The sequence below is a fragment of the Geotrypetes seraphini genome, chromosome 4, assembly GCF_902459505.1.
Source record: "Geotrypetes seraphini chromosome 4, aGeoSer1.1, whole genome shotgun sequence".
Classification (NCBI taxonomy): Eukaryota; Metazoa; Chordata; class Amphibia; order Gymnophiona; family Dermophiidae; genus Geotrypetes; species Geotrypetes seraphini.
Genome location: NC_047087.1, coordinates 193,857,271 through 193,880,521, shown reverse-complemented (window position 1 = coordinate 193,880,521; position 23,251 = coordinate 193,857,271). Strand labels below are relative to the sequence as shown.

The window sequence follows — 23,251 nt, the reverse complement described above, 5'->3', positions numbered from 1 at the left end:
TTTTTTTTTTTTAAGATTCTTCTTTGAGAGAAGATGGATGGAAATAGAAAGTTGGCAATGGTAGAAGATGTTGTTCAGTACCATCTCTTTTTGGTATCTGAAGAACCAAGTGACCCAGAGCAACGCAGAGAAACTCTTCAGCAGCTCCTGGAGCAGATACTGGCCAGATTGGCATCCACATTGGTTCCTTATATCTGGCAGAACCAGGCCTTTAATCTCAACTATAAAGCTGTAAAAGGTGAGGTTGCTGCATTCTTCTCCTTGTGACCAGTTCTGACAATTATAAACCTTGCTGTTTGGCTCTTTGGAGGAAGGAAACATTGACTACTTAGTTACGGCATGTGTCTTAAGGATAGCTTGTACACAGAAGCAACCCAATTTCTGTTTGTTGCTGCTGGTTTAAGACTATACCAACTGGCTAGATCAGGGGTGCCCCAAAGGTCGATCGCGATCGACCGGTAGATCGCCAAGGCAAAGTGAGTCGATCGCGGAGCCCATCCCGGGCTCCGTGATAGACTCATTTTGTCTTGGCGATCTACCGGGCTGATCATCCTTCCTCTCCCTGAAGTCAATTCTGAAGTCAAAGAGAAAGTTCTGGCCAGCCAATCACTGCCTGGCTGAGCCAGAACTTCCTCTCCGATGGCAGAATTGATGTCGGGGAGAGGAATGCTGGTCGGCCTGACGCAGGGAGAGCTTGGGGCAGCGGCGGCGGCTTTGGGGCCTGTTATTGGATGGCGGCGGCTTGGGGGCCTGTTCTCCGATGCCAGCGGCAGTGGCAGTGGCTTGGGGGAGGGCAGGGAGAAAGAAAGAGGGCAGACAGGTAGACAGAAGGAAAGAAGAGAAACAGAAAAAAAGAAAGGGGGCATGAAGAGAGAAAGAAAGGGAGGCAGGGAAAAAGAAAGGGTAGGGAGAGAGGAAGAAAAAGTCGGGGGAGGGAATGAGGTCTGGAGGAGAGGAAGTATACAGGCTAAAAGAAGGGAAGAAAGATTGGATGCACAGTCAGAAGAAGAAAGTGCAACCAGAGATTCATGAAATCACCACACAACAAGGTAGGAAAAACGATTTTATTTTAAATTTAGTGATCAAAATGTGTCTGAATTTATATCTGCTGTCTATATTTTACACTATGATCCCCTTTTACTAAACCGCAATAGTGTTTTTTAGCGCAGGGAGCCTATGAGCTTCGAGAGCAGCGCTGGGCATTCAGCGCAGCTCCCTGCGCTTAAAAACTGCCATCGTGGTTTAGTAAAAAGGGAGGGGGTATATTTGTCTATTTTTGTATGGTTGTTACTGAGGTGACAGTGCATAGAGTCATCTGCTTTGACCTCTTTGAAAAAATCCCGGAATAGGAATGATGATTAACATTTTCTATGTGTACAGTGTGCTCTGTGGTTTTTTTTAAATTTTATTGTTGGTAGATCATTTTGATCTGGTCATTTTAAAAGTAGCTTGCAAGCCCAAAAAGTGTGGGCACCCCTGGGCTAGATCATTGAGATCTGTAAATATGGCTAAATTAGATGTACTATCATTTCAAATAGTGCATTGTTCTTCTTGGGTTTTTTATTTTATTGCCTGACCACAGTTTTGAAATGTACTACCTTATCTTGGAATATTGCAGAATATGAAGGAATTCAAGAGTGGCCTAAAAACTTTGTTGTTTCAGCAGGCCTATGGAGTAATTTAAATATCAAAATTAGTAGATTTTATTGTGATGTAGAGCTTTCATGTTTGTTTTGGTATAGATTTATCACCACCACCCTTTATCAGGGTGTGCTAGAGGTTTTTAAGTGCGGGCTGCCACAGTAAATGCTCCGACGCTCATCTGTGAGCGTTGAAACGCTCACCTCACTTGCCCGCGTTAAAAACCTCTAGCGCAGCTTGATAAAAGGGGAGGGTAATTATGGTTGTATTTTTGTCTGCGGTAGTTTTTATTTATTTATATTTATTCAATTTTCTATACTGTTCTCCCAGGGGAGCTCAGAATAGTTTCCATGAATTTATTTAAGTACTCAAGCATTTTTCCTTGTCTGACCCAGCGGGATCATAATCCTATCTGTTTGTTTATTAAAATTTGATATACCAAATCCACCATATGTTGTATAAAATAGTATATTTTATTTTGTTGAGAATGTGATGAAGTGTGGGTGGGTGGGGATCTTACACTATTAGTTTTTGTGTGTTAGAGATTACAGTGCTATATTGGAATTACTTTATGATATATTTTTGTGCACTTGTTGATTTGATTTAAAAATAAAAAAAGATTTATAAAGGAAAAAAAAGAAAATTTGATATACCGCCAAATCTTAACATAGTTCTCAGTGGTTTACATAAACACCAATGTACCATCTAATGTACCTGGGACAATGGGGGGATTAAGCGTCTTGCCCAGGGTCACAAGGAGCAGCGTAGGTTTGAACCCACAACCTCAGGGTGCTGAGGCTGTAACTTTAACCACTGTGCCACACTCTCCCCCTTTTATGAGTGTTATTTTGTGCTCTGCCTAGAAGGATTGATGGGTGGTCTATAAATATTTTAAATAAACCCTTAATGTTCTACCCCCCCAACTATCCTTTCAAATTTTATAGTTCTAACCTCTGAGCTCACTGTTGTTGTCTGTGACAGCACATCCACCCTCTCTAACTTTTAGTTTATAGGCCACCTATACATTTATGTTGGGAGAGATGTTAAATTCCTAAAGAGAATGGAACCAAACAAATTTAGTGGTGCTTAGATGGCAACTCCAGTAACTTGAAAGCAAAGCTAGTGCCAAGCAGACTTCTACTATCTATGCCCTGATCATAGCTGGACAGACTTGAATGAGCTGGAGTGGGGCTTCAATGACAGCTTCAGTAGTTAGAAAGAAAGGCCAGTGCTGGCCGACTTCTATGGTGTGTGTCTTGAAAATGGCAAGCACAAATCAAGATCAAGTGTGCATATATAGTATCGCATCATACCTTATGCTATGAGTTTATCTTGTTGGATGGACTAGACACAGGGGTGTCAAACTCAGTTACATTAAGTGGGGCCGAAATCCAAAACACAGGCTAAGTCGTAGTCCAGTCTCCACCCCAGACCCTGCCCCCATAATAGTACTAATTGTAACACCATTTTTTCCATTCATTTTTCAGATGTACACACACAATATAATCCTATTAACAACACATAATGGTTAACCACAAAATTAAACCACCACAAAGCACACTATGGGCTCCTTTTACTAAGCTGTGCTAGCGGTTTTAGCGCGCGCACTAGACGCTAACGCCACCATTGAGCTGGTGTTAGTTCTTGGCACATAGCGCAGGGTTAGTGCGCGCAGCAATGCAGCGCGCGGGGCAATGCAGCGTGCGCTAAAAACGTTAGCGCACCTTAGTAAAAGGATCCCTGTGCTTCTCAACATTCATTCCTACCAGAACACAGATAACTCCTATGCAAATACGGAACCAAAAACTAAAAATACTGATATATACAAACGAAACCCTAAGATTCAAGACTCTGTATGCAGTACAACCCCAGAGAAAAGGAGGAGGGGGAGGGAGCTGGCCAGAAGATAACACCGGGGGCCACATAAAACGACCAGGCGGGCTGGATTCGGCCCGCGGACCTTGAGTTTGACACCTGTGAACTAGAGAGACTGTACAGGTCTTCATCTGTTATATATGTTAAATGGCTCTTCTCCCTTTGGGTATGTTTAACATTGGAGGTAACAGCAAGAAGATGACTATGCAAAAGGAGAAAGAGGGATTAAGGAGAGTGGACAAATTCTGAGGGACAGATGTTAAAACAGAAGCTAGCTGTATTTAAATGTTAGACGCAGGGGTGTCCAACCTGCGGCCCAGTGAAGTATTTTGTGCGGCCTCATTCGAGGGCGATGCAGTGTTTTCCTCTGCTGCCCCTGGGTGTTTACCGTCTTGCCGGCTTCCTCCTCTGCCTTGCTGCAGCATTTGCGCGTTTGTGCAGCCCCAGAAACATTTTTTCAGCCAATGCGCCCCAGACTGTGATGGAGCATTGTGAGTAAAGGAGCAGAGCAGCAAGACACAGCATTGGAAAGAGAATCTGAAGAGCTAGGGTAGCAAAAGGTACCAAAGAGGAAGCTGTGGGATTCTCTAGCTCAGCTGTGTTCTTGAGTGGGAGTGAGAAAGAATGTTCATATGGGAGGGAGAAGTATGTTTGGTTTAAAAATTGGAAGTAAGGCCCTTCCCTGTTTATATTCTGCTGCACTTTGCCCTGGTTTACAGTGTGTGTCTCTGTTGTTGTTTTTTTGGCTTGATGATTCTTTTACTGGCCTTTGCTGGTGGTTTGTACTTGTTATCTTTAATAAAAGATCTTATGATATGTTAAAAAAGAATAAGCGGGTCTATAGGAGCAGGAAGAGATGAGAATGGGGAACTTCAGACAACAGGTGCTGGCTAAGGCCTGTCAAATGATCTTCATTATAAACGGATTAAATTTGCCAAATAAAAGATAACTTTGATTTAAAGGGCCAAGAGATGTTCACTTAATTCAAGAAACATAATTGGAGAAAAAGTCTAATAGATACCTGAAAGCAGGGAATTTCCTAACACAGTGGTTAAAGATCAGGGATGACTGCCCTGCCTGAAAGTATGATGATGCTTACTGTAACCATTGACAGGCTGTAAGTGTTTGCCTTTTGCCTTTGTAAATAGGAGATACACCAGCACATCTTGGTGGTGCAACTAACTTTGGGGATAATGTGGAGGACGAATGGTTCATTGTGTACCTTCTGCAGCAGATAACAAAAGAGTTTTCTGAGTTAGCAGCCAGGTACGGTACCTCCAAAGGCTTTACTCGTATGATGTTTACTGTACCATAATATGTTATGGTTTAAAACCTTGTAGGTGGTGTATTCATTAATATGTAGATTTTGATCTTTTGTCAGCAAGTATTGTACAAACTAATCCTGTAAAAAAAAGAAGCATCAGCGAAGGACTGGATTGCCTGAGACTTGGCTCCTTCACTTTTCTTTGTGTGAATGGCAGCCTTTAATTTCTCGAACCATAACTAAGTACATACACCAGCACCGGAATTGTTATTACATCAGTGATTAGTTTTGAAAATAATTCTCAAAAATCATTTTGCAAAGAGTATTTTGGACTTAATACCAAACTTGTGTATCATCAACTTTAGTTGCAGCTCTGATGTCCATGTTGGACCAGACACAAATTTTAAAAAATTTCCTTTGATCGTTTTTATTCATGTACACTTCCCCCTTCCGTATTCGCGAATTCCATATCTACGGATTCGATTATTCACCGTTTTAAACCAAAAAATGCATTTTCATTTTTCAGGCTATTTTAAGCCCTGTGATCTCCCCCTTAAGCCTTACCTGGTGGTCTAGTGGGTTTTCAGGGCAGGAGCAATCTTCCCATGCTCCTGCCCTGTGCAGATCGCTCACAGGAAATGGCTCAAGAGACTACGGGATCTCAAGGCAGCCATTTCCTGTGAGCGATCTGCATGAAGCAGGAGCGTGGGAAGATCGCTCCTGCCTGAAAATCCGCTAGACCACCAGGTAAGGCTTAAGGGGGGCTTTCAGGGCTTAAAATAGCCGGGGGAAGCGGGAGTTAGGAGCAGAACTGGCCCAAATAATATTTGTGGTTTTTTAATATTCACGGGCTGGCTCTGCCCCTAACCACCACGAATACAGAGGGGGAAGTATATTTATTTTATAAAGTCAAATACGTGTCTAATTTACAAAATACTAACATAGGTGCAAAAGAAACACATGTACAGCTTTGACTGGTGTAAAGTTAGCACTCATTACAAGTGTATGTGCATAAAATTTAAGGAATTTTATAATCTGTGTGCATAAGTATGGACCCTACCTAAGCGCCATCCAAACTGTGCTTCTGTATCTGCCCATAACGTAAGTATGCACTATGAAACATACATTTGTACTTCACACTAGTCAGTGTTTCAAAGGTCACTTAGCGCATCAATAGACACTTATGCGCATAAAAAATACTATCAACATTTGAGTGTGTTCTTAGCACCTGAAACTAGGTGGCTCCTTATAAAATTACCTCCTTTTATATCTGTTTTCTCCTTTATCGTGTCATATGAGTGAAGATGCAAGCAAAACTAGTATATTGGAATATCTGGATAGCTTCTTGACGAGAGCTGGTTAGAAAGGAACGAGAAGTATACAGAAAATTGTTGAGAGTATGGAACAGAAGGCCATTTACCTTTCCATGCACTCTGATTTGAGATAAAAAAGGGATTTTATAGCAGTTCCCTTCACTGGACTACTGATATTCCCCCGGATTCTATAAAGGTCGCCCAAATTTGTACTTGATCCTGGGTTTTGTACAAAATTAAGGCCCCCTTTTACAAAGACGATTATTGTGGCAGGCTGCCTATAGGGATTCAATGGACTTCTGAGCATTTGCTGCGTGGCAGCCGCTACTGTGCCTTTGTAGAATGGGGGTGTAAATTATTTAATGAACCATTAACACTCAACTGATTTATTGGTATTAGCTAGAACTAATCTGTTTTTGTGCATGTAACTACCTTGTACGAGTCAATAAAGAACTATTCTTAAATCCTCCGATGCACAACACAGTAGGGGACATGACCAAAGGAGGGGGATAAGCAGATGAGGGGCATTCCAAAAAGTTATGTGTAGTGCCACCAGAATTTGGGGGATGCATGCCTATCTTGTGCATGAGGATTTACACTTCGTTTTAGCAGGCATGAGTCCTGGCGTATAAATGTAGTCATGGGAATTGCCTGCTATCTGCTGTTTTATAAGGGTGCTCAGCCCGGAGCATCCTTATATGGAATTGAACGCTGATTTTTCCTGGTGCCTAAATTTGGGCTCTATTTACTGAATCTGGACCACTGTATTGTGGCGGAGGTATCACTTTTACCATTATCATTTTCTCAATTGTTTTTGTCAAATTATGACCAGCATTATAGTTTTAAGTAATTTTTCTTTTTATTGGTTAAGTTTTATTAACTACAAAATAGTATGTTTGAAATCAAAATATCAGTAGAAATCATGGCTTTTCCTTTTTTTTTTTTTTTTAACCATTCTTATTTTTGTTTTCATGTCCTTTTATTATTTATTTCTAGAGCACTACTACCCATGTTTCCTTGAAAATAAGACAGTGTCATATTAATTTTGGGTGCAAAAATTGCACTAGGGCTTACTTTCGGGGATGCCTTATTTTTTTTCATGTACAACAATTATCTGTCCCTTCCTCTTCTCCCCCCCCCCGTGCAGCATCTTTCCTCCCCTCTCACCCATCCCCTTGTGCAACATCTTTCTACCTCTGCTTCCCATCCCCCTGTGCAGCAAACCCCACTGACCCTCCCACTGTGAGACTGACATATCTCCGCTCCGAGGCCTCCTAAAGCAGCAGGGGTGGTGATTGCAGAATCGACAAGTCCAATTTTTCAGCAAATCAGACAGCACTAGTGTCAGGGATTGCTGGGTACATTCGAGGTAGGGGGGGTTTCTGGGGTCGATCTTAACTAGGACTTATTTGGGGGGTATGGCTTATATTAGGAGCATCTTTAAAAATCATACTAGGTCTTATTTTTGGGATAGATCTTATTTTCAGGGTAACAGGTGAGACCACCACTGTGGTCCGCCCGGGACTCCACAGCACCTGTAGTGGTTACAATCACAAATAGCAATGGCGTGTGACCCGGCCTGGAGTCACTCTGCAGGCCTGGACTGACACCAATTAGAAAACAAAAATCACAATGTTCCAAAAAGGGGGATAAATCAAAATGCCTCAGATTTATTCTTTCCAAAACATAAAAGTCAGGATAATTATGAGTTCCATAGAACAGGTAAGTAGACCATCAAACTGCAAACAGTCCAAACTCAAAAAGTAAGAGCAATAAACAGTTCAACGATATAAAGTCCAAAGTGTTTTCCTTATTTCACACCTCTGAGGTTTGTGTTCACCTCAGAATTTAAATCAGCCTGCTCCTAAGCAGGATATTCAGTTCATCAAAAAAAACAAACAATAGGGTTTACGGCACTAGATACCCTATTCTCAGTGCTTCAAAGTGAAGCCTCTGGCAGCCTTTCACTAAACTGCCAGGCAATGGAGAGTGCCTCAGGTTTGCTTTTTATTTAGCTACAATATAGCTTACAAAATGCCCTCCCAGGTAACAGCAAACCTCTCCCAAACAGACACTATCAGCTTCACAGCAAAAAATCAAAACAGTAAAGAAAAGAAAAGCAAAAATCCCAAAAAGGTTCAGCTTCAACAAACAGTCTTTTCCAAACAAAGCAAGCTGAAAACACACTCACTGTTTCAATCCAGTTGGGACTTGCAGCTGGTGGAAAGACCAACCTCCGTGGCTTCTTCACCAGTACTTATTCCCTCAGGCAGGTTGTCCAGTTCCATGGGGAGATCAGAATCTGAAAAGGCTTCCTCCAGCATTTCTCCGGCTTCCTGCACCTCCATAGGTGAGGCAGTATCACCCTTGCTTGGCCCGAGGAGACTCTCAGGGAGGAAAGGTCTGAACCTTCTCCCTAGCCTGCCTTCCTCCTTGTTCCCCACTGTTGGCTTATGTATTCTAGGGCCACGCTCTAACCTGGCTGACTCAGCAGGGAACAACTTAGCTCTAGGGCTCCTCCTGTGGTGGCCTAGATACTGTTCATCCAGGAGGTCCTTGGAAATCTCAGTCTCCCGCTGGTGGTCAACCTGAAAATCATCCCTTTTTACCTTAGGACATTCTTTATACAATCCTATCCGGGTTTTCTTTTTAACTTTTTCTCCGAGCTTATCTTGGACCTTGGCATGCTTCTTGTCTGCCTGGTCACACAGGGTAGGTATAAATGCAGAGCAGCCTTTCCTCACAAAACCCCGGATTGCTTCTTGGAGTCGGCCTCTTTTATATCTGCTGCCAGTCTCTGCCAAACCATTGACAAATCTTAACCATAAGTTTGTTTGTCAGATTTTAAGAAATTTAACGGATTTTGGATATTCCTCAGGTCTAATGAATTATTTCCTTAACATGTCTGTCCAGAACATGTGGGTTATGTCCAACCAGTGTATGGAAACAGAAATAAAGTAATTCTGTGTGATTTGCCCTAAAGAGCACTATTAAGCATTAGAATTCTCAGTGTTCCTGTGTCACATCTGTCTTCTAGAGAGGAGATTTGTAGCCTGGGACATGCACGGACTCTGTGACCAGTCTTAAGAAGTGCTTGCTCTTCAGTCTAGTCCTGAGATTAGTAATTTCAGCTGTGAACTTCTTTGACAGAAGCTATATCAGGCATCCTCAGGGCTGTAAGTAGTGCTTGTTTGGGTACCGCTTGAACTATTGATCTTGAATTCTCAGAATCTTCTTTAGTCAGTGGTGCCCTGACTGGGTCAATTAGTGGGTACTTAGTATTCTTCCTTAATGTTGGTGCTAGATTGCATTTGGAGTGATGGAGATGGTTTTTGTATGTAATGCTTCTCAGTTATTGAGATCTCCAGTTAATTCTTTTTAAGAGGTGGCCTCTTTTTTTTTTTTTTTCTTCAATTAAACTTTCAAAGAAGGCTCTAGATTTTATCAGGTATTGGTCCCTTAAGACTGTAAGACCCATCTGCCTTTTATCATATCTGATCAAGATGCTACCTGCTATGGAATAGTTCAATGCTCAATCCTGTTCTTTGTTTTTTTTCTAAGTCCAAGATCTAACAAAGCAAATAAAAAATATCATCTGTCTTTCTGGAATCTAGAGCCTTCAGAAGTCTAGACAACCTGGTAGCTCCATGGCCCCCTGTCCTCATTAACAACTGAGGTTGGCAAGTGGTTTTAGAGTAAGAACCAGAGTCAGTGCCCATAGATTTCCACAGTGGTGTGGCATAGCAGCTTGGGGACTTAGCCTAGATGTTTTTTGATATGTGCTTGAACCAATAAATTTGTTCGGTACCCTAAAGACATTCTGTCCTTCCTCAATTGTGGTGCATATGCATGCATGCATGCATGGCTTTGCTATCTATATTCTAAATTGGAGCAGGTTTCTTGGGACATTACCACTGTTTGATAGGTCCTTCAGTTGTGTGCTTAAGGCCATTTTACCTTGCTGTGGAGAAACTTCAGCAATAGAGAAGGAGCAGGATAGCTATGCTGAACTGCTCAAAGACTAACGGCTAAGTAGTTCACTTTTTATTTTTTAAAATGATCTGAATATGACTGTACAATTTTATCTGAGCTTGATCTCCGTTCGTACAGTGGTTGTCTGATGCATAGGGATCTTGATGATTATTGGCTTGACACTTTCAAGGCACACTATTCTTATTCTGACAGTTGCTCTTTCATCCTCACTATATTTTCCCATTATGATTGATTTAACTTCTCCCTTCTCTAGTATTTACCACATACTCTCTGCTCACCCTATGTTTACTGTTCCTTCCATGCATTATGTAAATCTCTTAATTTGTAAGTTGCCTTGAACCTGGATAGGCATAGAATGACCAAGAAATTTTAGATTAGATTAGAATTCCTGCTCTATAGAGCTTGCAGTCTAATTAAAACAAACAGGACAAATAAGGTTTAGGGAGTTTCTCGCAGAAGAAATGATAAAACAGATATGGGTACTTTACAACTGAGTGAAAGTTAGGAGTTAAAAGCAGTCTCAAAAAAGTAGGAGGCATGTCAGGAGGTGAAGAGGGGGTGTTCTTGTGCTAATTGGTTAATTCAGCTATATTACCACAGGCTAATTTGTTAATATACAGATAGCATGTGAGCCATTATAGTCTATCCAGAGCACCACTCCCAGACATGTTGTACGATATCTATTTGGTGAAATATAGTCTTAATTATCCCAGGACAAGCAGGCATGATATTCTCACATGTGGGTGACGTCATCTACGGAGCCCCAGCGCGGACAGCTTTTCAAGCAAACTTGATTGAAGTTTCAAGTTTGCTACACTGCACCACGCATGTGCATGCCTTCTTGCCCACTAGAGGGCGCATCCCCACCTCGTGGTCCTCAGTTCAATCTCTTCCGCGGAGCCAGAAGCCCTGTGGAAATTGTGCTTAGTAATTGCCTTCTGTCACCGCGGCTGTGTCCTTAATTCGACTCGGTCGCTGTGTTTTTCTTTGTTGTTCTTTTTATTTCCTTCAGTTTTCGTAAAAAAAAAAAAAAAATTTTTCCGTTCGGCTCCGGGGGCTCCCGGTAGCCGTGGCCGCGGGACCTCGCTTGTTCCCGGCCGGTTTTTGGGCCCATGTCCTGTCCTGTGACGGGCTTTAAAAAGTGCACCCGGTGCGATCGGCTCCTTTCGATCACCGATCCTCACCGGTGGTGCTTGCGTTGTCTGGGCCCTGAGCACCCAACCGACTCCTGTTCCCGGTGCTCTACTTTTCAGCAGAGAGCTCTCCGCCGCCGTCGAGCCCGTATGGCGGAGCTCTTTGCCGTTGACCCCGCGGCGGGGAAGGTCTCGATGTCGGCCTCGGCTTCGGCCCCGGCCTTGACCTCGGCCTCGACTCCTTCGTCCTCGCCCCGGGAGCCCGCGGTGTCGAAGCCGGTGTCTTCGACCCCGAAGTCGACGAAGGGTAAGTCCTCACTTCCTTCTTCAGTTCCAGCCTCGAAGAAGCCATCCTCGAGTTCTTCGACGGGGGCGGGTGGGTCGTTCTCGGCCCCGCCCCGAGCGCCGAAGTCGGGTGCCCCGCGGGAATACTCAATACCGAGGTCGCCCTCGAGGGAGCACCCGACTGCCCCGGATCTGCCGACTATGATGGGGGTCCCCGTCTTCCAGGACTTGCTCCGGGCTCTCATCTCCTCGGAGCTGTCCGCGCACCTTCAGCAGGCTTCGGCCTCGACTGTCCCGGCGTCGGTGGCCTCGGTCTCGGTGCCCTCGACTTCGGGCCCGGGGGGGGTTTCGGCCTCGGCCCCGACCTTGCCCTCGACCTCGGCTGACCAGCCTGAGCGGAGTGTGCGGCCTCGGGACAAGGTGCGGCGAGTTCGGAGGATCTCTTCCTCTTCGTCCTCGTCAAGGTCCTCCCGGGGTTCCTCGCCCTCGGGTCGGCCTCGGGCGAAGCGTCGGTCGAGGAAGCCCAAACGCCAACGGGCCTCTCCTCGACGCCGCGGTCACTCATCGCAGATCCGGGGCGGAGACCCTGCGGGTCTCCGAACTGCGCCTCGATAACCCGAGGCTTTTCCGTTCTTCAGAGGTTGAGTGCTCGAGGGACTCTTCGCCAAGACGGAAGGGGCGTGTCTCGGTGCCCCATACCTTGGAACATGGGCGGTCCCCGACCCCGTCCAGGTCGCTCGGTGCGGCTTCTTGGGGTTCGGGGTCTGGTACGGGGAAGGAACCTCGTTACTCACGCGAGGCTTCTCCTTCCTTCTTGGCGAAGCGCTCGTCTCGATCTCCCTCTCCGCCTTTGAAGCCCTCCTCTTTCTCTAGATTCATTCTGGATATGGGAAGGGCTTTGGACCTTGATCGGGGAGCAGGATCAAAGTACACCAAGGAGTTTTTGGAGGAGCAGGATTTGCCCTCTCCCCCCAGAGAGACGCCTCGGCTCCCTCTCAACAAGGTTCTTACCCAGACCTTTTTGAGGAACCTTGACTCCCCTCTTACGGTCACAGCGGTGCCTTCTAAGATGGAGTCCAAGTACCGCACTGTCCCGTGCAAGGGCTTTGATAAGGCACAGCTGTCCCACCAGTCCCTACTGGTGGAGTCAGCTCTGAAGAAGTCGCAGCCTTCCAGGGCCTCTGCGGCGGTTCCCCCCGGGCGGGAGGGCCGGACCTTGGACAAGTTTGGTCGTCGCCTCTATTCCAACTCTTTGATGGCGACCAGGGTCCTGAATTACGCATTCACCTTCTCGTCTTATTTGAGACAGATGGTGAAGTCGTTGCCTAGGTATCATGGGGTCATGCCCGATTCCCATAAAGAGGATTTTGGGTCCTTTATGTCCAATTTGTCTCAGCTGCGTTTCTACCTCTTCCATGCTGTGTATGACGCATTTGAGCTGGCCTCTCGGGTGTCCGCCTTTGCGGTGGTGATGCGCCGCCTTGCATGGCTCCGTACCCTGGATATGGACCCAAACCTGCAAGAGCGTCTGGCCAATCTTCCATGTGTTGGTTCAGAGCTGTTTGATGAATCCTTGGAGGCGGCGACCAAGCGTTTGTCTGAACACGAGCGCTCTATTGCCTCGTTGGTCCGTCCGAAACCCCGGGCCCCGCCGCAGAAGCCATTTAGACCTCCTCCGTGGCGGTATCCGCAAAAGTCGACGCCGGCCTTTTCGAGGCCTCCACCCCGGCGTCCCCCTCAGCAGGGCAGAGCGTCCCAACCAAAGCCTCAGGCGCAAAGGGCGTCTAAACCTGCCCCGTCGTTTTGACGTGATGCGCGGATGGGGGCGGACCCCCTCCGCTCTACTGAGAGATCCCCTTCCCATCGGGGGCCGGTTGCGGGCCTTTCAGTCTGCCTGGACCGAGATCACCTCGGATGCGTGGGTGCTCCGGATCGTCTCCGAGGGCTGCTCGCTCAATTTCTCGGTCACACCGCCGGAACATCCGCCGGGGGCTTCCTTGTGCCATCGAGCCCAACTTCCTCTTCTCCTTGCGGAAGCCAGGGCTCTGTTGAACCTTCGGGCAGTGGAACCAGTGCCCCCCGACCAGCGGGGACGGGGGTTTTACTCCCGTTATTTTTTGGTCCCAAAGAAGACCGGGGACTTTCGCCCCATTTTGGACCTCCGGAAGCTCAACAAATTCCTGGTCCGGGAGAAGTTCCGTATGTTGTCGCTTCCGGTTCTTTACCCTCTGTTGGAGGAAGGGGATTGGATGTGCTCCCTGGACTTGAAGGAAGCATATACTCATGTTCCGGTGCATCCCGCTTTCCGCAAGTTCTTACGGTTCCAGGTGGGGGATTTGCACCTTCAGTATCGGGTCCTCCCCTTTGGTCTGGCTTCCTCCCCTCGAGTCTTCACGAAGTGTATGGTGATGGTTGCGGCAGCCCTGAGATCTCGGGGGCTGCAGGTCTTTCCTTACCTGGACGATTGACTGATCAAGGCCCCGACCAGGGAGGGGGTTGTCTCAGCGACCCGACAGACTATCACCTTCCTTCAAAGTTTGGGGTTCGAGGTGAACTTTCCCAAGTCTCAATTGTGCCCGACTCAGTCCCTTCAGTTTATCGGAGCTGTGCTGGACACGGTTCGCTTCCGTTCGTTCCTCCCCCCGCCACGGCGGGAGGCCCTGCTTCGTTGGAGTCGCCAGATTTCACTGCTGCCCGAAGTTTCGGCACAGCGCATGATGATTCTTCTGGGTCACATGGCATCGACGGTTCACGTTACGCCGTTCGCCCGCTTGCATCTGAGGCTTCCTCAGTGGACTTTGGCCTCCCAGTGGCGTCAGAATCGGGACCCTGTCTCGTCTCTGATAACAGTGACTCCTTCCTTGAGACGCTCGCTCCGTTGGTGGACCAACTCTTCCAATCTTTCCGGGGGTTTGCTCTTTCTCGTTCCTCCGCATCGCAAGGTCCTGACCACGGACTCCTCGGAATACGCGTGGGGGGCTCATCTCGACGGTCTGCGGACTCAAGGTCTATGGTCGGCGGAGGACCGTCTTTGTCACATCAATGTGTTGGAGCTTCGTGCCATTTTTCTGGCGGTTCGAGCGTTCTGCCACCTGCTACACGATCAGATTGTCCTCGTGAGGACGGACAACCAAGTGGCGATGTATTATGTAAACAAGCAGGGGGGAACAGGCTCTTGGTCCCTGTGTCAGGAAGCCCTGCGCCTTTGGGAATGGGCGATCTCCCAGAACATCTTTCTACGTGCAGTTTACATTCAGGGAGAGCAGAACTGTCTGGCAGACAAACTAAGTCGTCTTCTTCATCCGCACGAGTGGTCACTCAACTCCCGGGTTCTGCGAGAGGTCTTCGACCGCTGGGGAACTCCTCAGGTGGATCTGTTTGCCTCCCCGGAGACTCGCAAACTACCCCTCTATTGTTCCAGGATATACTCCCTGGATCGTCTCGAGGCCGATGCCTTCCTTCTCGACTGGGAGGGGAGGTTCCTTTATGCGTTCCCTCCTTTTCCTCTGATCTTGAGAACGTTGGTACATCTCAAATCGACGCGAGCCACGATGATTCTCATTGCTCCTCATTGGCCTCGGCAACACTGGTTCTCCCTGCTCCTTCAACTCAGTGTCAGGGAACCTCTGCTTCTGCCGGTTTTTCCCTCTCTGCTGTCTCAGAGTCGGGGTTCGCTGTTACATCCCAATCTTCAGTCTTTACATCTGACCGCTTGGTTCCTTTCCCCTTGACTTCGGATCCTGTTTCCCAGTCTGTGAGGGAGGTGTTGGAAGCCTCACGCAAGGTTTTGACTAGGCTGTGTTATTCCCAGAAGTGGATCAGATTTTCAACCTGGTGTTCTTCCCATCATTTGGATCCGATTTCGGTTCCGGTGTCTTCGGTTCTGGACTATTTGTTGCATTTGTCCAAGTCTGGGCTGAAGACTACTTCCATTCGAGTGCATCTCAGTGCTATCGCTGCATTTCATCGGCAGCTCGGGGGTCGTTCTCTCTCTCTTCATCCTCTGGTGACTCGTTTCATGAGGGGTCTTGTGAATATCCATCCTCCTCTGAAACCTCCGCCCGTAGTTTGGGATCTTAATGTGGTTTTGGCTCACCTGATGAAATCTCCCTTTGAGCCCATTGACAAGTGTCCCCTTAAGTTTCTCACTTGGAAGGTAGTCTTTTTGCTTGCGCTCACGTCCGCACGCAGAGTTAGCGAGCTGCAGGCTTTGGTTGCGGACCCGCCCTTTACTGTGTTCCATCATGACAAGGTGGTTCTTCGCACCCATCCTAAATTTTTGCCCAAGGTTGTGTCTGATTTCCACCTCAATCAGTCTATCGTTCTTCCGGTGTTTTTTCCAAAACCCCATTCTCATCCTGGGGAAGCGGCGCTTCACACGCTTGACTGTAAGAGGGCGTTGGCTTTTTATCTCCAACGTACCCAGGCTCATCGGAAGGTTCCTCAATTGTTTTTGTCCTTTGATCCTAATCGATTGGGACATCCTGTTTCCAAGCACACCTTGTCCAACTGGTTGGCTGCTTGTATTTCTTTTTGCTATGCTCAGGCTGGTCTCACGCTCCATGGTCGAGTCACGGGGCATAAGGTCCGGGCTATGGCAGCTTCGGTTGCTTTCCTCCGGTCTACTCCTGTGGAGGACATATGCAAAGCTGCCACTTGGTCTTCGGTTTATACGTTCACCTCCCACTACTGTCTGGACACTTTGTCCAGAAGCGACGGCCGGTTTGGCCAGTCAGTGTTACGTAACCTGTTTTCCTAAATTGCCATCCTCCCACCTGCCCTTTTTTGGTTGGCTTGGAGGTCATCCACATGTGAGAATATCATGCCTGCTTGTCCTGGGATAAAGCACAGTTACTTACCGTAACAGGTGTTATCCAGGGACAGCAGGCATATATTCTCACAACCCGCCCTCCTCCCCGGGGATGGCTTCTTTGCTGGTTATGGAACTGAGGACCACGAGGTGGGGATGCGCCCTCTAGTGGGCAAGAAGGCATGCACATGCGTGGTGCAGTGTAGCAAACTTGAAACTTCAATCAAGTTTGCTTGAAAAGCTGTCCGCGCTGGGGCTCCGTAGATGACGTCACCCACATGTGAGAATATATGCCTGCTGTCCCTGGATAACACCTGTTACGGTAAGTAACTGTGCTTTCTAGAAAATGTGGCAATGTGCTGACACATTTCTCTTGACCTTGGAGCGGGCAGGAATACAGGTGCCAATCTAGATGATTTCTAGGTTTTCCTTCAAGTTACTTCTAGTTTGACTACAAATTAAGAAGCAGGCACACTTATGAGAAAGTCATGCCAGTTAGTCTTATCTGCTGGTGCATTTGACCTGGTTTAGGACCATTCAGGAAAGAGGGTAATCTGCTCCCTTCATGGATTCTGGTATATCTGAAAATTGACAAGAGATTATACCTTACAGCTAAGTCTGTGAGTTCAGTGAATTGGTAGATGTTTTTCTCACTACACTCGTGGAGCTGCGAGTGTGGTTTTCCTGGAGTGTTTCTGGTACATTTCACTATAAGACTGAGACCTTGGTTCAGTATTCTGTGCTGTTAAGCCTTAAAGCTTCAGACTGGTTAATAATGAAAGTAGATTATCATAACCTTTAGCAACAAGGCACTGTCATACTCTACTGACACACATTTCTTCAATTAGATCAGGATCTGAGAAATTAGAAGCACTTCAGACTGTGAACTGCCAAAAAGAAGGAGAATACAGAAAAGAAAGGAAATTCAGAAATAATCAACTAGAGAGGGTGTCTTTTGACTGGGGTGCTTACTGGGGTGGTTAGCTCAAGGAGCTTGGTTTTGACCCATTGTTTACTGTTAGACTGTGGTTTCAGATATATAGCCTTCATTGTCCCAGAAGAGCATAAAGGGTATTCTTTTCCAAAGGTCTTTGGCAATACTTAATTCTTTGCATGAGGCATTAGACAAGTCTCCTCCTCTTCCGCCTGTAGCACTCAGTGCCAGAAAGCAAATCCATCCAGAACTTTTTTCCACCTTATCTTTTTTTTTTCTTCTTCCTTCTTGGAACATTGATTCAATCTTTTCCCCATACATTCTCCTACCAGCCTTCTGGTTTCAGAGGTGTATGGTAAGGATTCCATTTTTTTTCTCTGGGCTAAACACCAAGTTTGCTCCAGATAAGAGAAATCGTAAAATTGTGAGCCCACTAGGAATAGAGAGAGTACCTGGCACATATAATATGTAAACTGCTTTGGTTGTACTACAGAAAGGCAATATATTAAATGCATGACCCTCTTTAGCATTTGTAACTTAGGTTCAATATGATACCTCAAGTCTACTTGTTCTTTTGGTTAGGCTTTATTCAACCAGTGGCTTTTAAGTCCCACACTCTTTGGGAACTGCTTTGCTACATTACACAGGTTGTGAACTGGTCTGGTATGGATGCTAAAGAAGGTGAAATTCTTACCTGATCATTTTCTTTCCTATAGTCTGACTAGCCTAGACTAGACAACGCCAGACCAGACACCCTCTCTAGTTGATTATTTCTGAATTTCCTTTCTTTTCTGTATTCTCCTTCTTTTTGGCAGTTCACAGTCTGAAGTGCTTCTAATTTCTCAGATCCTGATCTAATTGAAGAAATGTGTGTCAGTAGAGTATGACAGTGCCTTGTTGCTAAAGGTTATGAATGGCTACAACATTTGACCAGAAGTATGAACAGGAGAGCCATTGCTTCTAACACTTTATGGGGTGAATTGTACAAAGCTACTTTGTTTCTGTGTCTCTATCTGCTGGTAGGTGACATAACCCACAGGTTCTGGATTGGTGTGGTAGGATTAAATAAAAGAAATTTATCAGATAAAACATATTTCTCCATTCACCCCCCCCCCCCCCCCCGAACATGTCTGACCATTAAAAAAATATTTTACATCTTTAGCAGAGAGAGAAGGAAGGAAGGAGGCAGGCCCAGTTATTGTTTCACCGCCATGTCTGTTACTTGGTTAAGTATGCTTTTGTCCTAGGTTCCTAGGTTCCAAGGAGAATATGGCCAGTGCTCTGGCTTGCAGGCATGCTGCTGCTGCAGTAACTGGACTGCTGAGGATGGTAGGATGATGTGACTGCAAAGATGGGTTTGCCCTAATACTTCCCCTTTTTCATGAAAGGCAATAATAATAATAACAGTTTATATACTGCAGGACCATGAAGTTCTATACGGTTTACAATGATTAAAAGATGCTACAGATTGAGTGGATTTAACAATGTTCTGCCGGTTTACAATGATTAAAAGATGCTACAGATTGAGTGGATTTAACAAAGTTAAAAGCTAGTGATTAACAGCTCTAGGGAACAGTTATATTGTGCAGGATAGTTGCCTAAGTACTTCAGGAACAGATATGTTTAATGGTACTGAAGCAGGTGAAAAGTGAAAAATCTTGATCAAATGAGAAACAAAACTGACTTTTTTTTTTTAATTTCTCATAGGGTAGAAGACAATGATGGAGAGTTTCTGCTTATTGAAGCAGCTGAGGTTTTGCCCAAGTGGCTGACACCTGAGAACAGCTCCAATAGGGTAGGTGTTCCTTAAGAAAAATGGGAATTTGAATATATTTGATTTAAACCTTATATCTTGCAGAAATAAGTTTTACAGAAATAAAATGTAATGAGGCAGAATATGAAGGATGGCTCCCCGCCCAGTTTCTCATTCTACTGTGGTGCATGTAGTTGGAATGTGATCATCCGCAATGCCACCTGTGAAAATGCAGATAAATGTGCATTCCTTGTCAGTAGCAGATGAATCCAGCAAGTGGCAACCAGCAAATGGAACATTTTATTTAATTTCGGTCCTCTCTTTGCTTGGGTGTAGTGAGGGTATGACCGGATGCCTGTTAGAGAAAATACTAGTGTAGATCCTGAAGCAGTTATGCCTAGTTTGAAGGCTTGGTCTTTCTGTGTGCTCAAGATTAGTTGCAAATGTCCACACTTAAGAGGTCACAAATGCATGCATAGATTTGCATATTTTATAGCCGACATGCATACTTCATGATTCTGTCCCGACTTGCATCTTCAGGAACACCGACAGTAAAAAGTACATGCACACTTTTGCACCTGCTGCAGTTCTATAAGATTATGCAACTAAAACCTCAGATATACCTTTCCTCCGCCCCGAGTTCATGTTCTCATAGCGGGGAATGTCTGGTATTGAATCCTCATTGGTTTGGGCATTTAAATCACTTTTTTATATATAGTAAAGTAAAAAAAAATATACACATATATAAAAAAGTGATTTAAATGCCCAAACCAATGAGGATTCAATACCAGACATTCCCCGCTATGAGAACATGAACTCGGGGCAGGAGGAAAGGTATATCTGAGGTATTGGTTGCATAATCTTCAATGAATGAATTAAATGATCAAGGCAAACCAAAGAACTAAATGTTTTGAAGGATATGGAAAATTGACTGATAAAATATATCTTAGAGGTTCACATTCTTATAACGTTTATTGATTGCTCTAAGATAAAACATTTTGATACCATTTTGACAATTAACTACAGTTTGAAGCAATTTTATAAGAGCCATTTTATGCACGTATGTTGCCACATATCCCCATTAAGTTCAGCTGAGAGCATTCATGTTAAGCAGGATGAATGCACCCTACTCTCCCTGTATTTCATCCCTGAACCTAGAGCCTCAGCTTGATTACCAACTTGAACCCATTCTAGGAATTGGACTTGGCCTTTTAATACAGCATTGGCCCCAATAGATTTGCACAAGGGCAGCTGCATTTTGATGCTGCCCATCTGGGTTTAACGGTGATGTACTTTCAGCCCCCACATACTTTTGCTGCATTTACATTTTTCACTGCCTTGTTTATTTCTGATTTTCCTAATCAGGTTTTCTTTCACCATGGAGAACTCTGCATTATTCCTGCTGCTCAGGATCCAGAAGATCTCAGCCCCACACTCTCCCAGGCTCTGCAGCTATTATCTTTACATCCAGTAAAGTTCTTAGCTGAACCTTGTGTCCGTGATGCAGTGAGCAGGCGTATTAGCAGGTGGGTAATGCTCCTCTACCATCATGTGAAAACTAAGAACCATAAAAAAATATTTTGACATGGAGTCCTTTAGGATACTAGTTCAATCCACCATCCTATCTACCTTAGACTATTGTAATATCACATACCTAGGGTCAACCAAGAAAATGTTGCTAAAACTTCGCTTGGTTCAAAATGCGGCTGTTCGTCCGATCTTATATGCAACTTCATTGGCTCCCTTTCGAAACTAGAGTTATTTTTAAATTCGGCTGCATTTGTTATAAAGCACTCTTCGGACTACTACCATCGTACTTATCCACCCAACTAAAGTTATTCTCATCAAATAAGAACACAAGAAAATTGGGTATGTTTATGTACCCCGCTCTGGAAGCCTGTCATTTTAAAAGTTTCTTAGACAAAACTCTGGCTTTTCTAGCAGGGAAAATGAACTCTTGGCTGTGTCCTCTAATTGCCCAATCCCAATCTTACTTTGGGTTCAGAAAATCAATAAAAACCTATTTGTTTGGTAAATTTATGCGATGATTTCACATTATATTATATTGTACTGCATCATATTGTATTCCACTGAATTCTACTCTATTTTGTGTCTTCGCTGATATGTCTCGGTTCTCTTGCTGTGAACCGCCTGGAGCTTCCGGTTGGGCAGTATATAAGAAAATAAATTATTATTATTATTGATGGGAAGCCTATTATGGAGGATGAGACCCAATAACATTTCAAAGTGAATAAGATAGATTAAAAGGTATCTCTGGGGTGTCAAATTGTAGTTTGATTTGTATCTACTACAAGTCTAAGATTACCTTTTTTTCTTTTCATTTATTTATTCCTTCCATGTTGTGTGGAATACATTGATCTGATCTCATTCTGTCAGATTTACTATTTAGTGCTCTTTAATACATAGTAACATAGTTTCTAGTGCAATAGGTGAGACATTCTAGAGTCTAGACCATATGGTTATTTCCCTTTTCTCGTATGGGTTGCAGAAGAGAATTATAAGTTTTTCACTCCGCCTCTAGGGTACATCACAGGCTAGCTTAGCTCCTCCCATCAGTCTTTCTCTTTTGCATGTGGTTGCAGTGTGTAAGTTCTGCTTTTTCCAATTTATTATTTTTCATTTGACTTAGTTTCATTCCCTTTTGCAGTTCTTTCACATTCTATGAACATTTGAAGTGCTGCCTGCTTGAGAATTCACAGATTTCGGTCTGTTGCTGACAGGCCAATCCCTGATCCCTTCGAGGTACCTGTCAGCTATTCTGCTAGTCTTCCTTGTATGTCAGGGCCATCCTTGACCTTATATCATTCCCTGTTAAGCGGGGGGTCGAGAGCAGGGTGTTCTGCAGCGTATGCAGACTGCGTTTTCGCTTCTCCAAGTTCAGTCAGTGGCCCGAAGATCAGCTTGAGGACAACTTTTTCAGCAGAGTGGCAGAGAATTCTCACTCTGGCTCTTAATTGGGGCTAGAGAGCAGCTGTAGTTTCTGTGACCAGTGTTTGTGAGTAAGAAGAGCTGACGGGCTCCAGCAATGATTTCTAAAACTTAGGGCTCCTTTTACGAAGGCGCGGTAGCGGTTTAAAGCGCATAATACCGTGTGCTAAACCGCCCACCGCGCTAGCTGCTACTGCCTCCTCTTGAGCAGGCGGTAGTTTTTAGGCCAGCGCGTGATGAATAGTCGTGCGCATTAAAGCTGGTACCGCGACTTCGTTAAAGGAGCCCTTAATTTTGAGGGGTTTTGAGTGTTTTGCAGTGATCCTCTGTGTTCCCCCATCTGAAAAACGCTATTTTGGTAATTTTTTATTTTTGGGAAGTGCCGATTTTGGTGGATATCTTAGATTTTCAGTGGGTTTTTTTCCTCCCCCACCCCAACTTCTCCCTGCTTCTTTAAAATTCAGAATTATGCCAGGAAAACTGTTGGAATGTGGTCCTGAGGGTCTCCTCCTTGGATTCATGCCAAATTTGTGTAGATTTGCTGCTGTTTGAGGGTTTTTGCGCCGCGCAGTTGGGGGGTACGACAGTAACTACTGGTTCAGCCTCTCCCTCACAGAAGCAGGTGATTACACGCTGTGGCCGGGCCCGTCCCCGAGTAGGTGGGAAACTCCGGCCCGGACCACAAGTAAGAATTTTAGTACGCCTTTTGTATGGTGGTGAAAGGAAGACCCAGATACTGGATTCCTTGAAAAACAGTACCAGGTTTATTAGTGTCCCAAAGTACAAAGAAAAGAAAACAGAAGCAAAAAGAAAACATTCACCTTGGTTGGTTAAAGTCCTTTGGGTGCATCCTGCACGCTATTACATTAGTCCAGGTGTTTTACTGAGGAGCTGGATTGCCCCTCCTTATCAAAAGCAAAAATACTATACCATCCAAAATATTATATCAGTTCAATGCCTTCCTTGGCTCGTATCCCCACTGGGATTTATTGATCTCTCTGGACCTTAACACCTTCTGGTTTTTATAGCTGAGCATGGCTTGTGTCAAGCCTTTTCCCCTCTCAGCTCTCTTTATCTTCTTGATACGTTTTTATCACCTAATTAGGTTTGCCAGCACTGCTCTGGCTTCCGGGTGAAACAAATAAACAATTGGGGAACGTTCTTCTTGAGATTAGCTGAGGACTTTCACATACCGTATTCCCCCAGGTCCATGTCCTCTTCACTTATATTATCACTCAGGACACTGCACATTTCCCATTCACCCTCATGGGAACTCTGATTCTATGAGGGGAAGGCTGAAC

The 23,251-nt window shown here is 45.1% G+C and overlaps 1 protein-coding gene across 1 annotated transcript in view; it reads left to right on the top strand.

Moving 5' to 3' along the window:
* Positions 1 to 23,251, top strand: part of ECD (ecdysoneless cell cycle regulator) — an 83,967-nt gene that overhangs the window by 6,665 nt on the left and 54,051 nt on the right. The window contains exons 2-5 of the mRNA XM_033940634.1: positions 16 to 238; positions 4,665 to 4,782; positions 18,956 to 19,043; positions 20,367 to 20,527. Coding sequence (XP_033796525.1) covers positions 34 to 238; positions 4,665 to 4,782; positions 18,956 to 19,043; positions 20,367 to 20,527 — 572 coding nt within the window. The 5' untranslated portion in view covers positions 16 to 33. The remainder of the gene's footprint in view (positions 1 to 15; positions 239 to 4,664; positions 4,783 to 18,955; positions 19,044 to 20,366; positions 20,528 to 23,251) is intronic.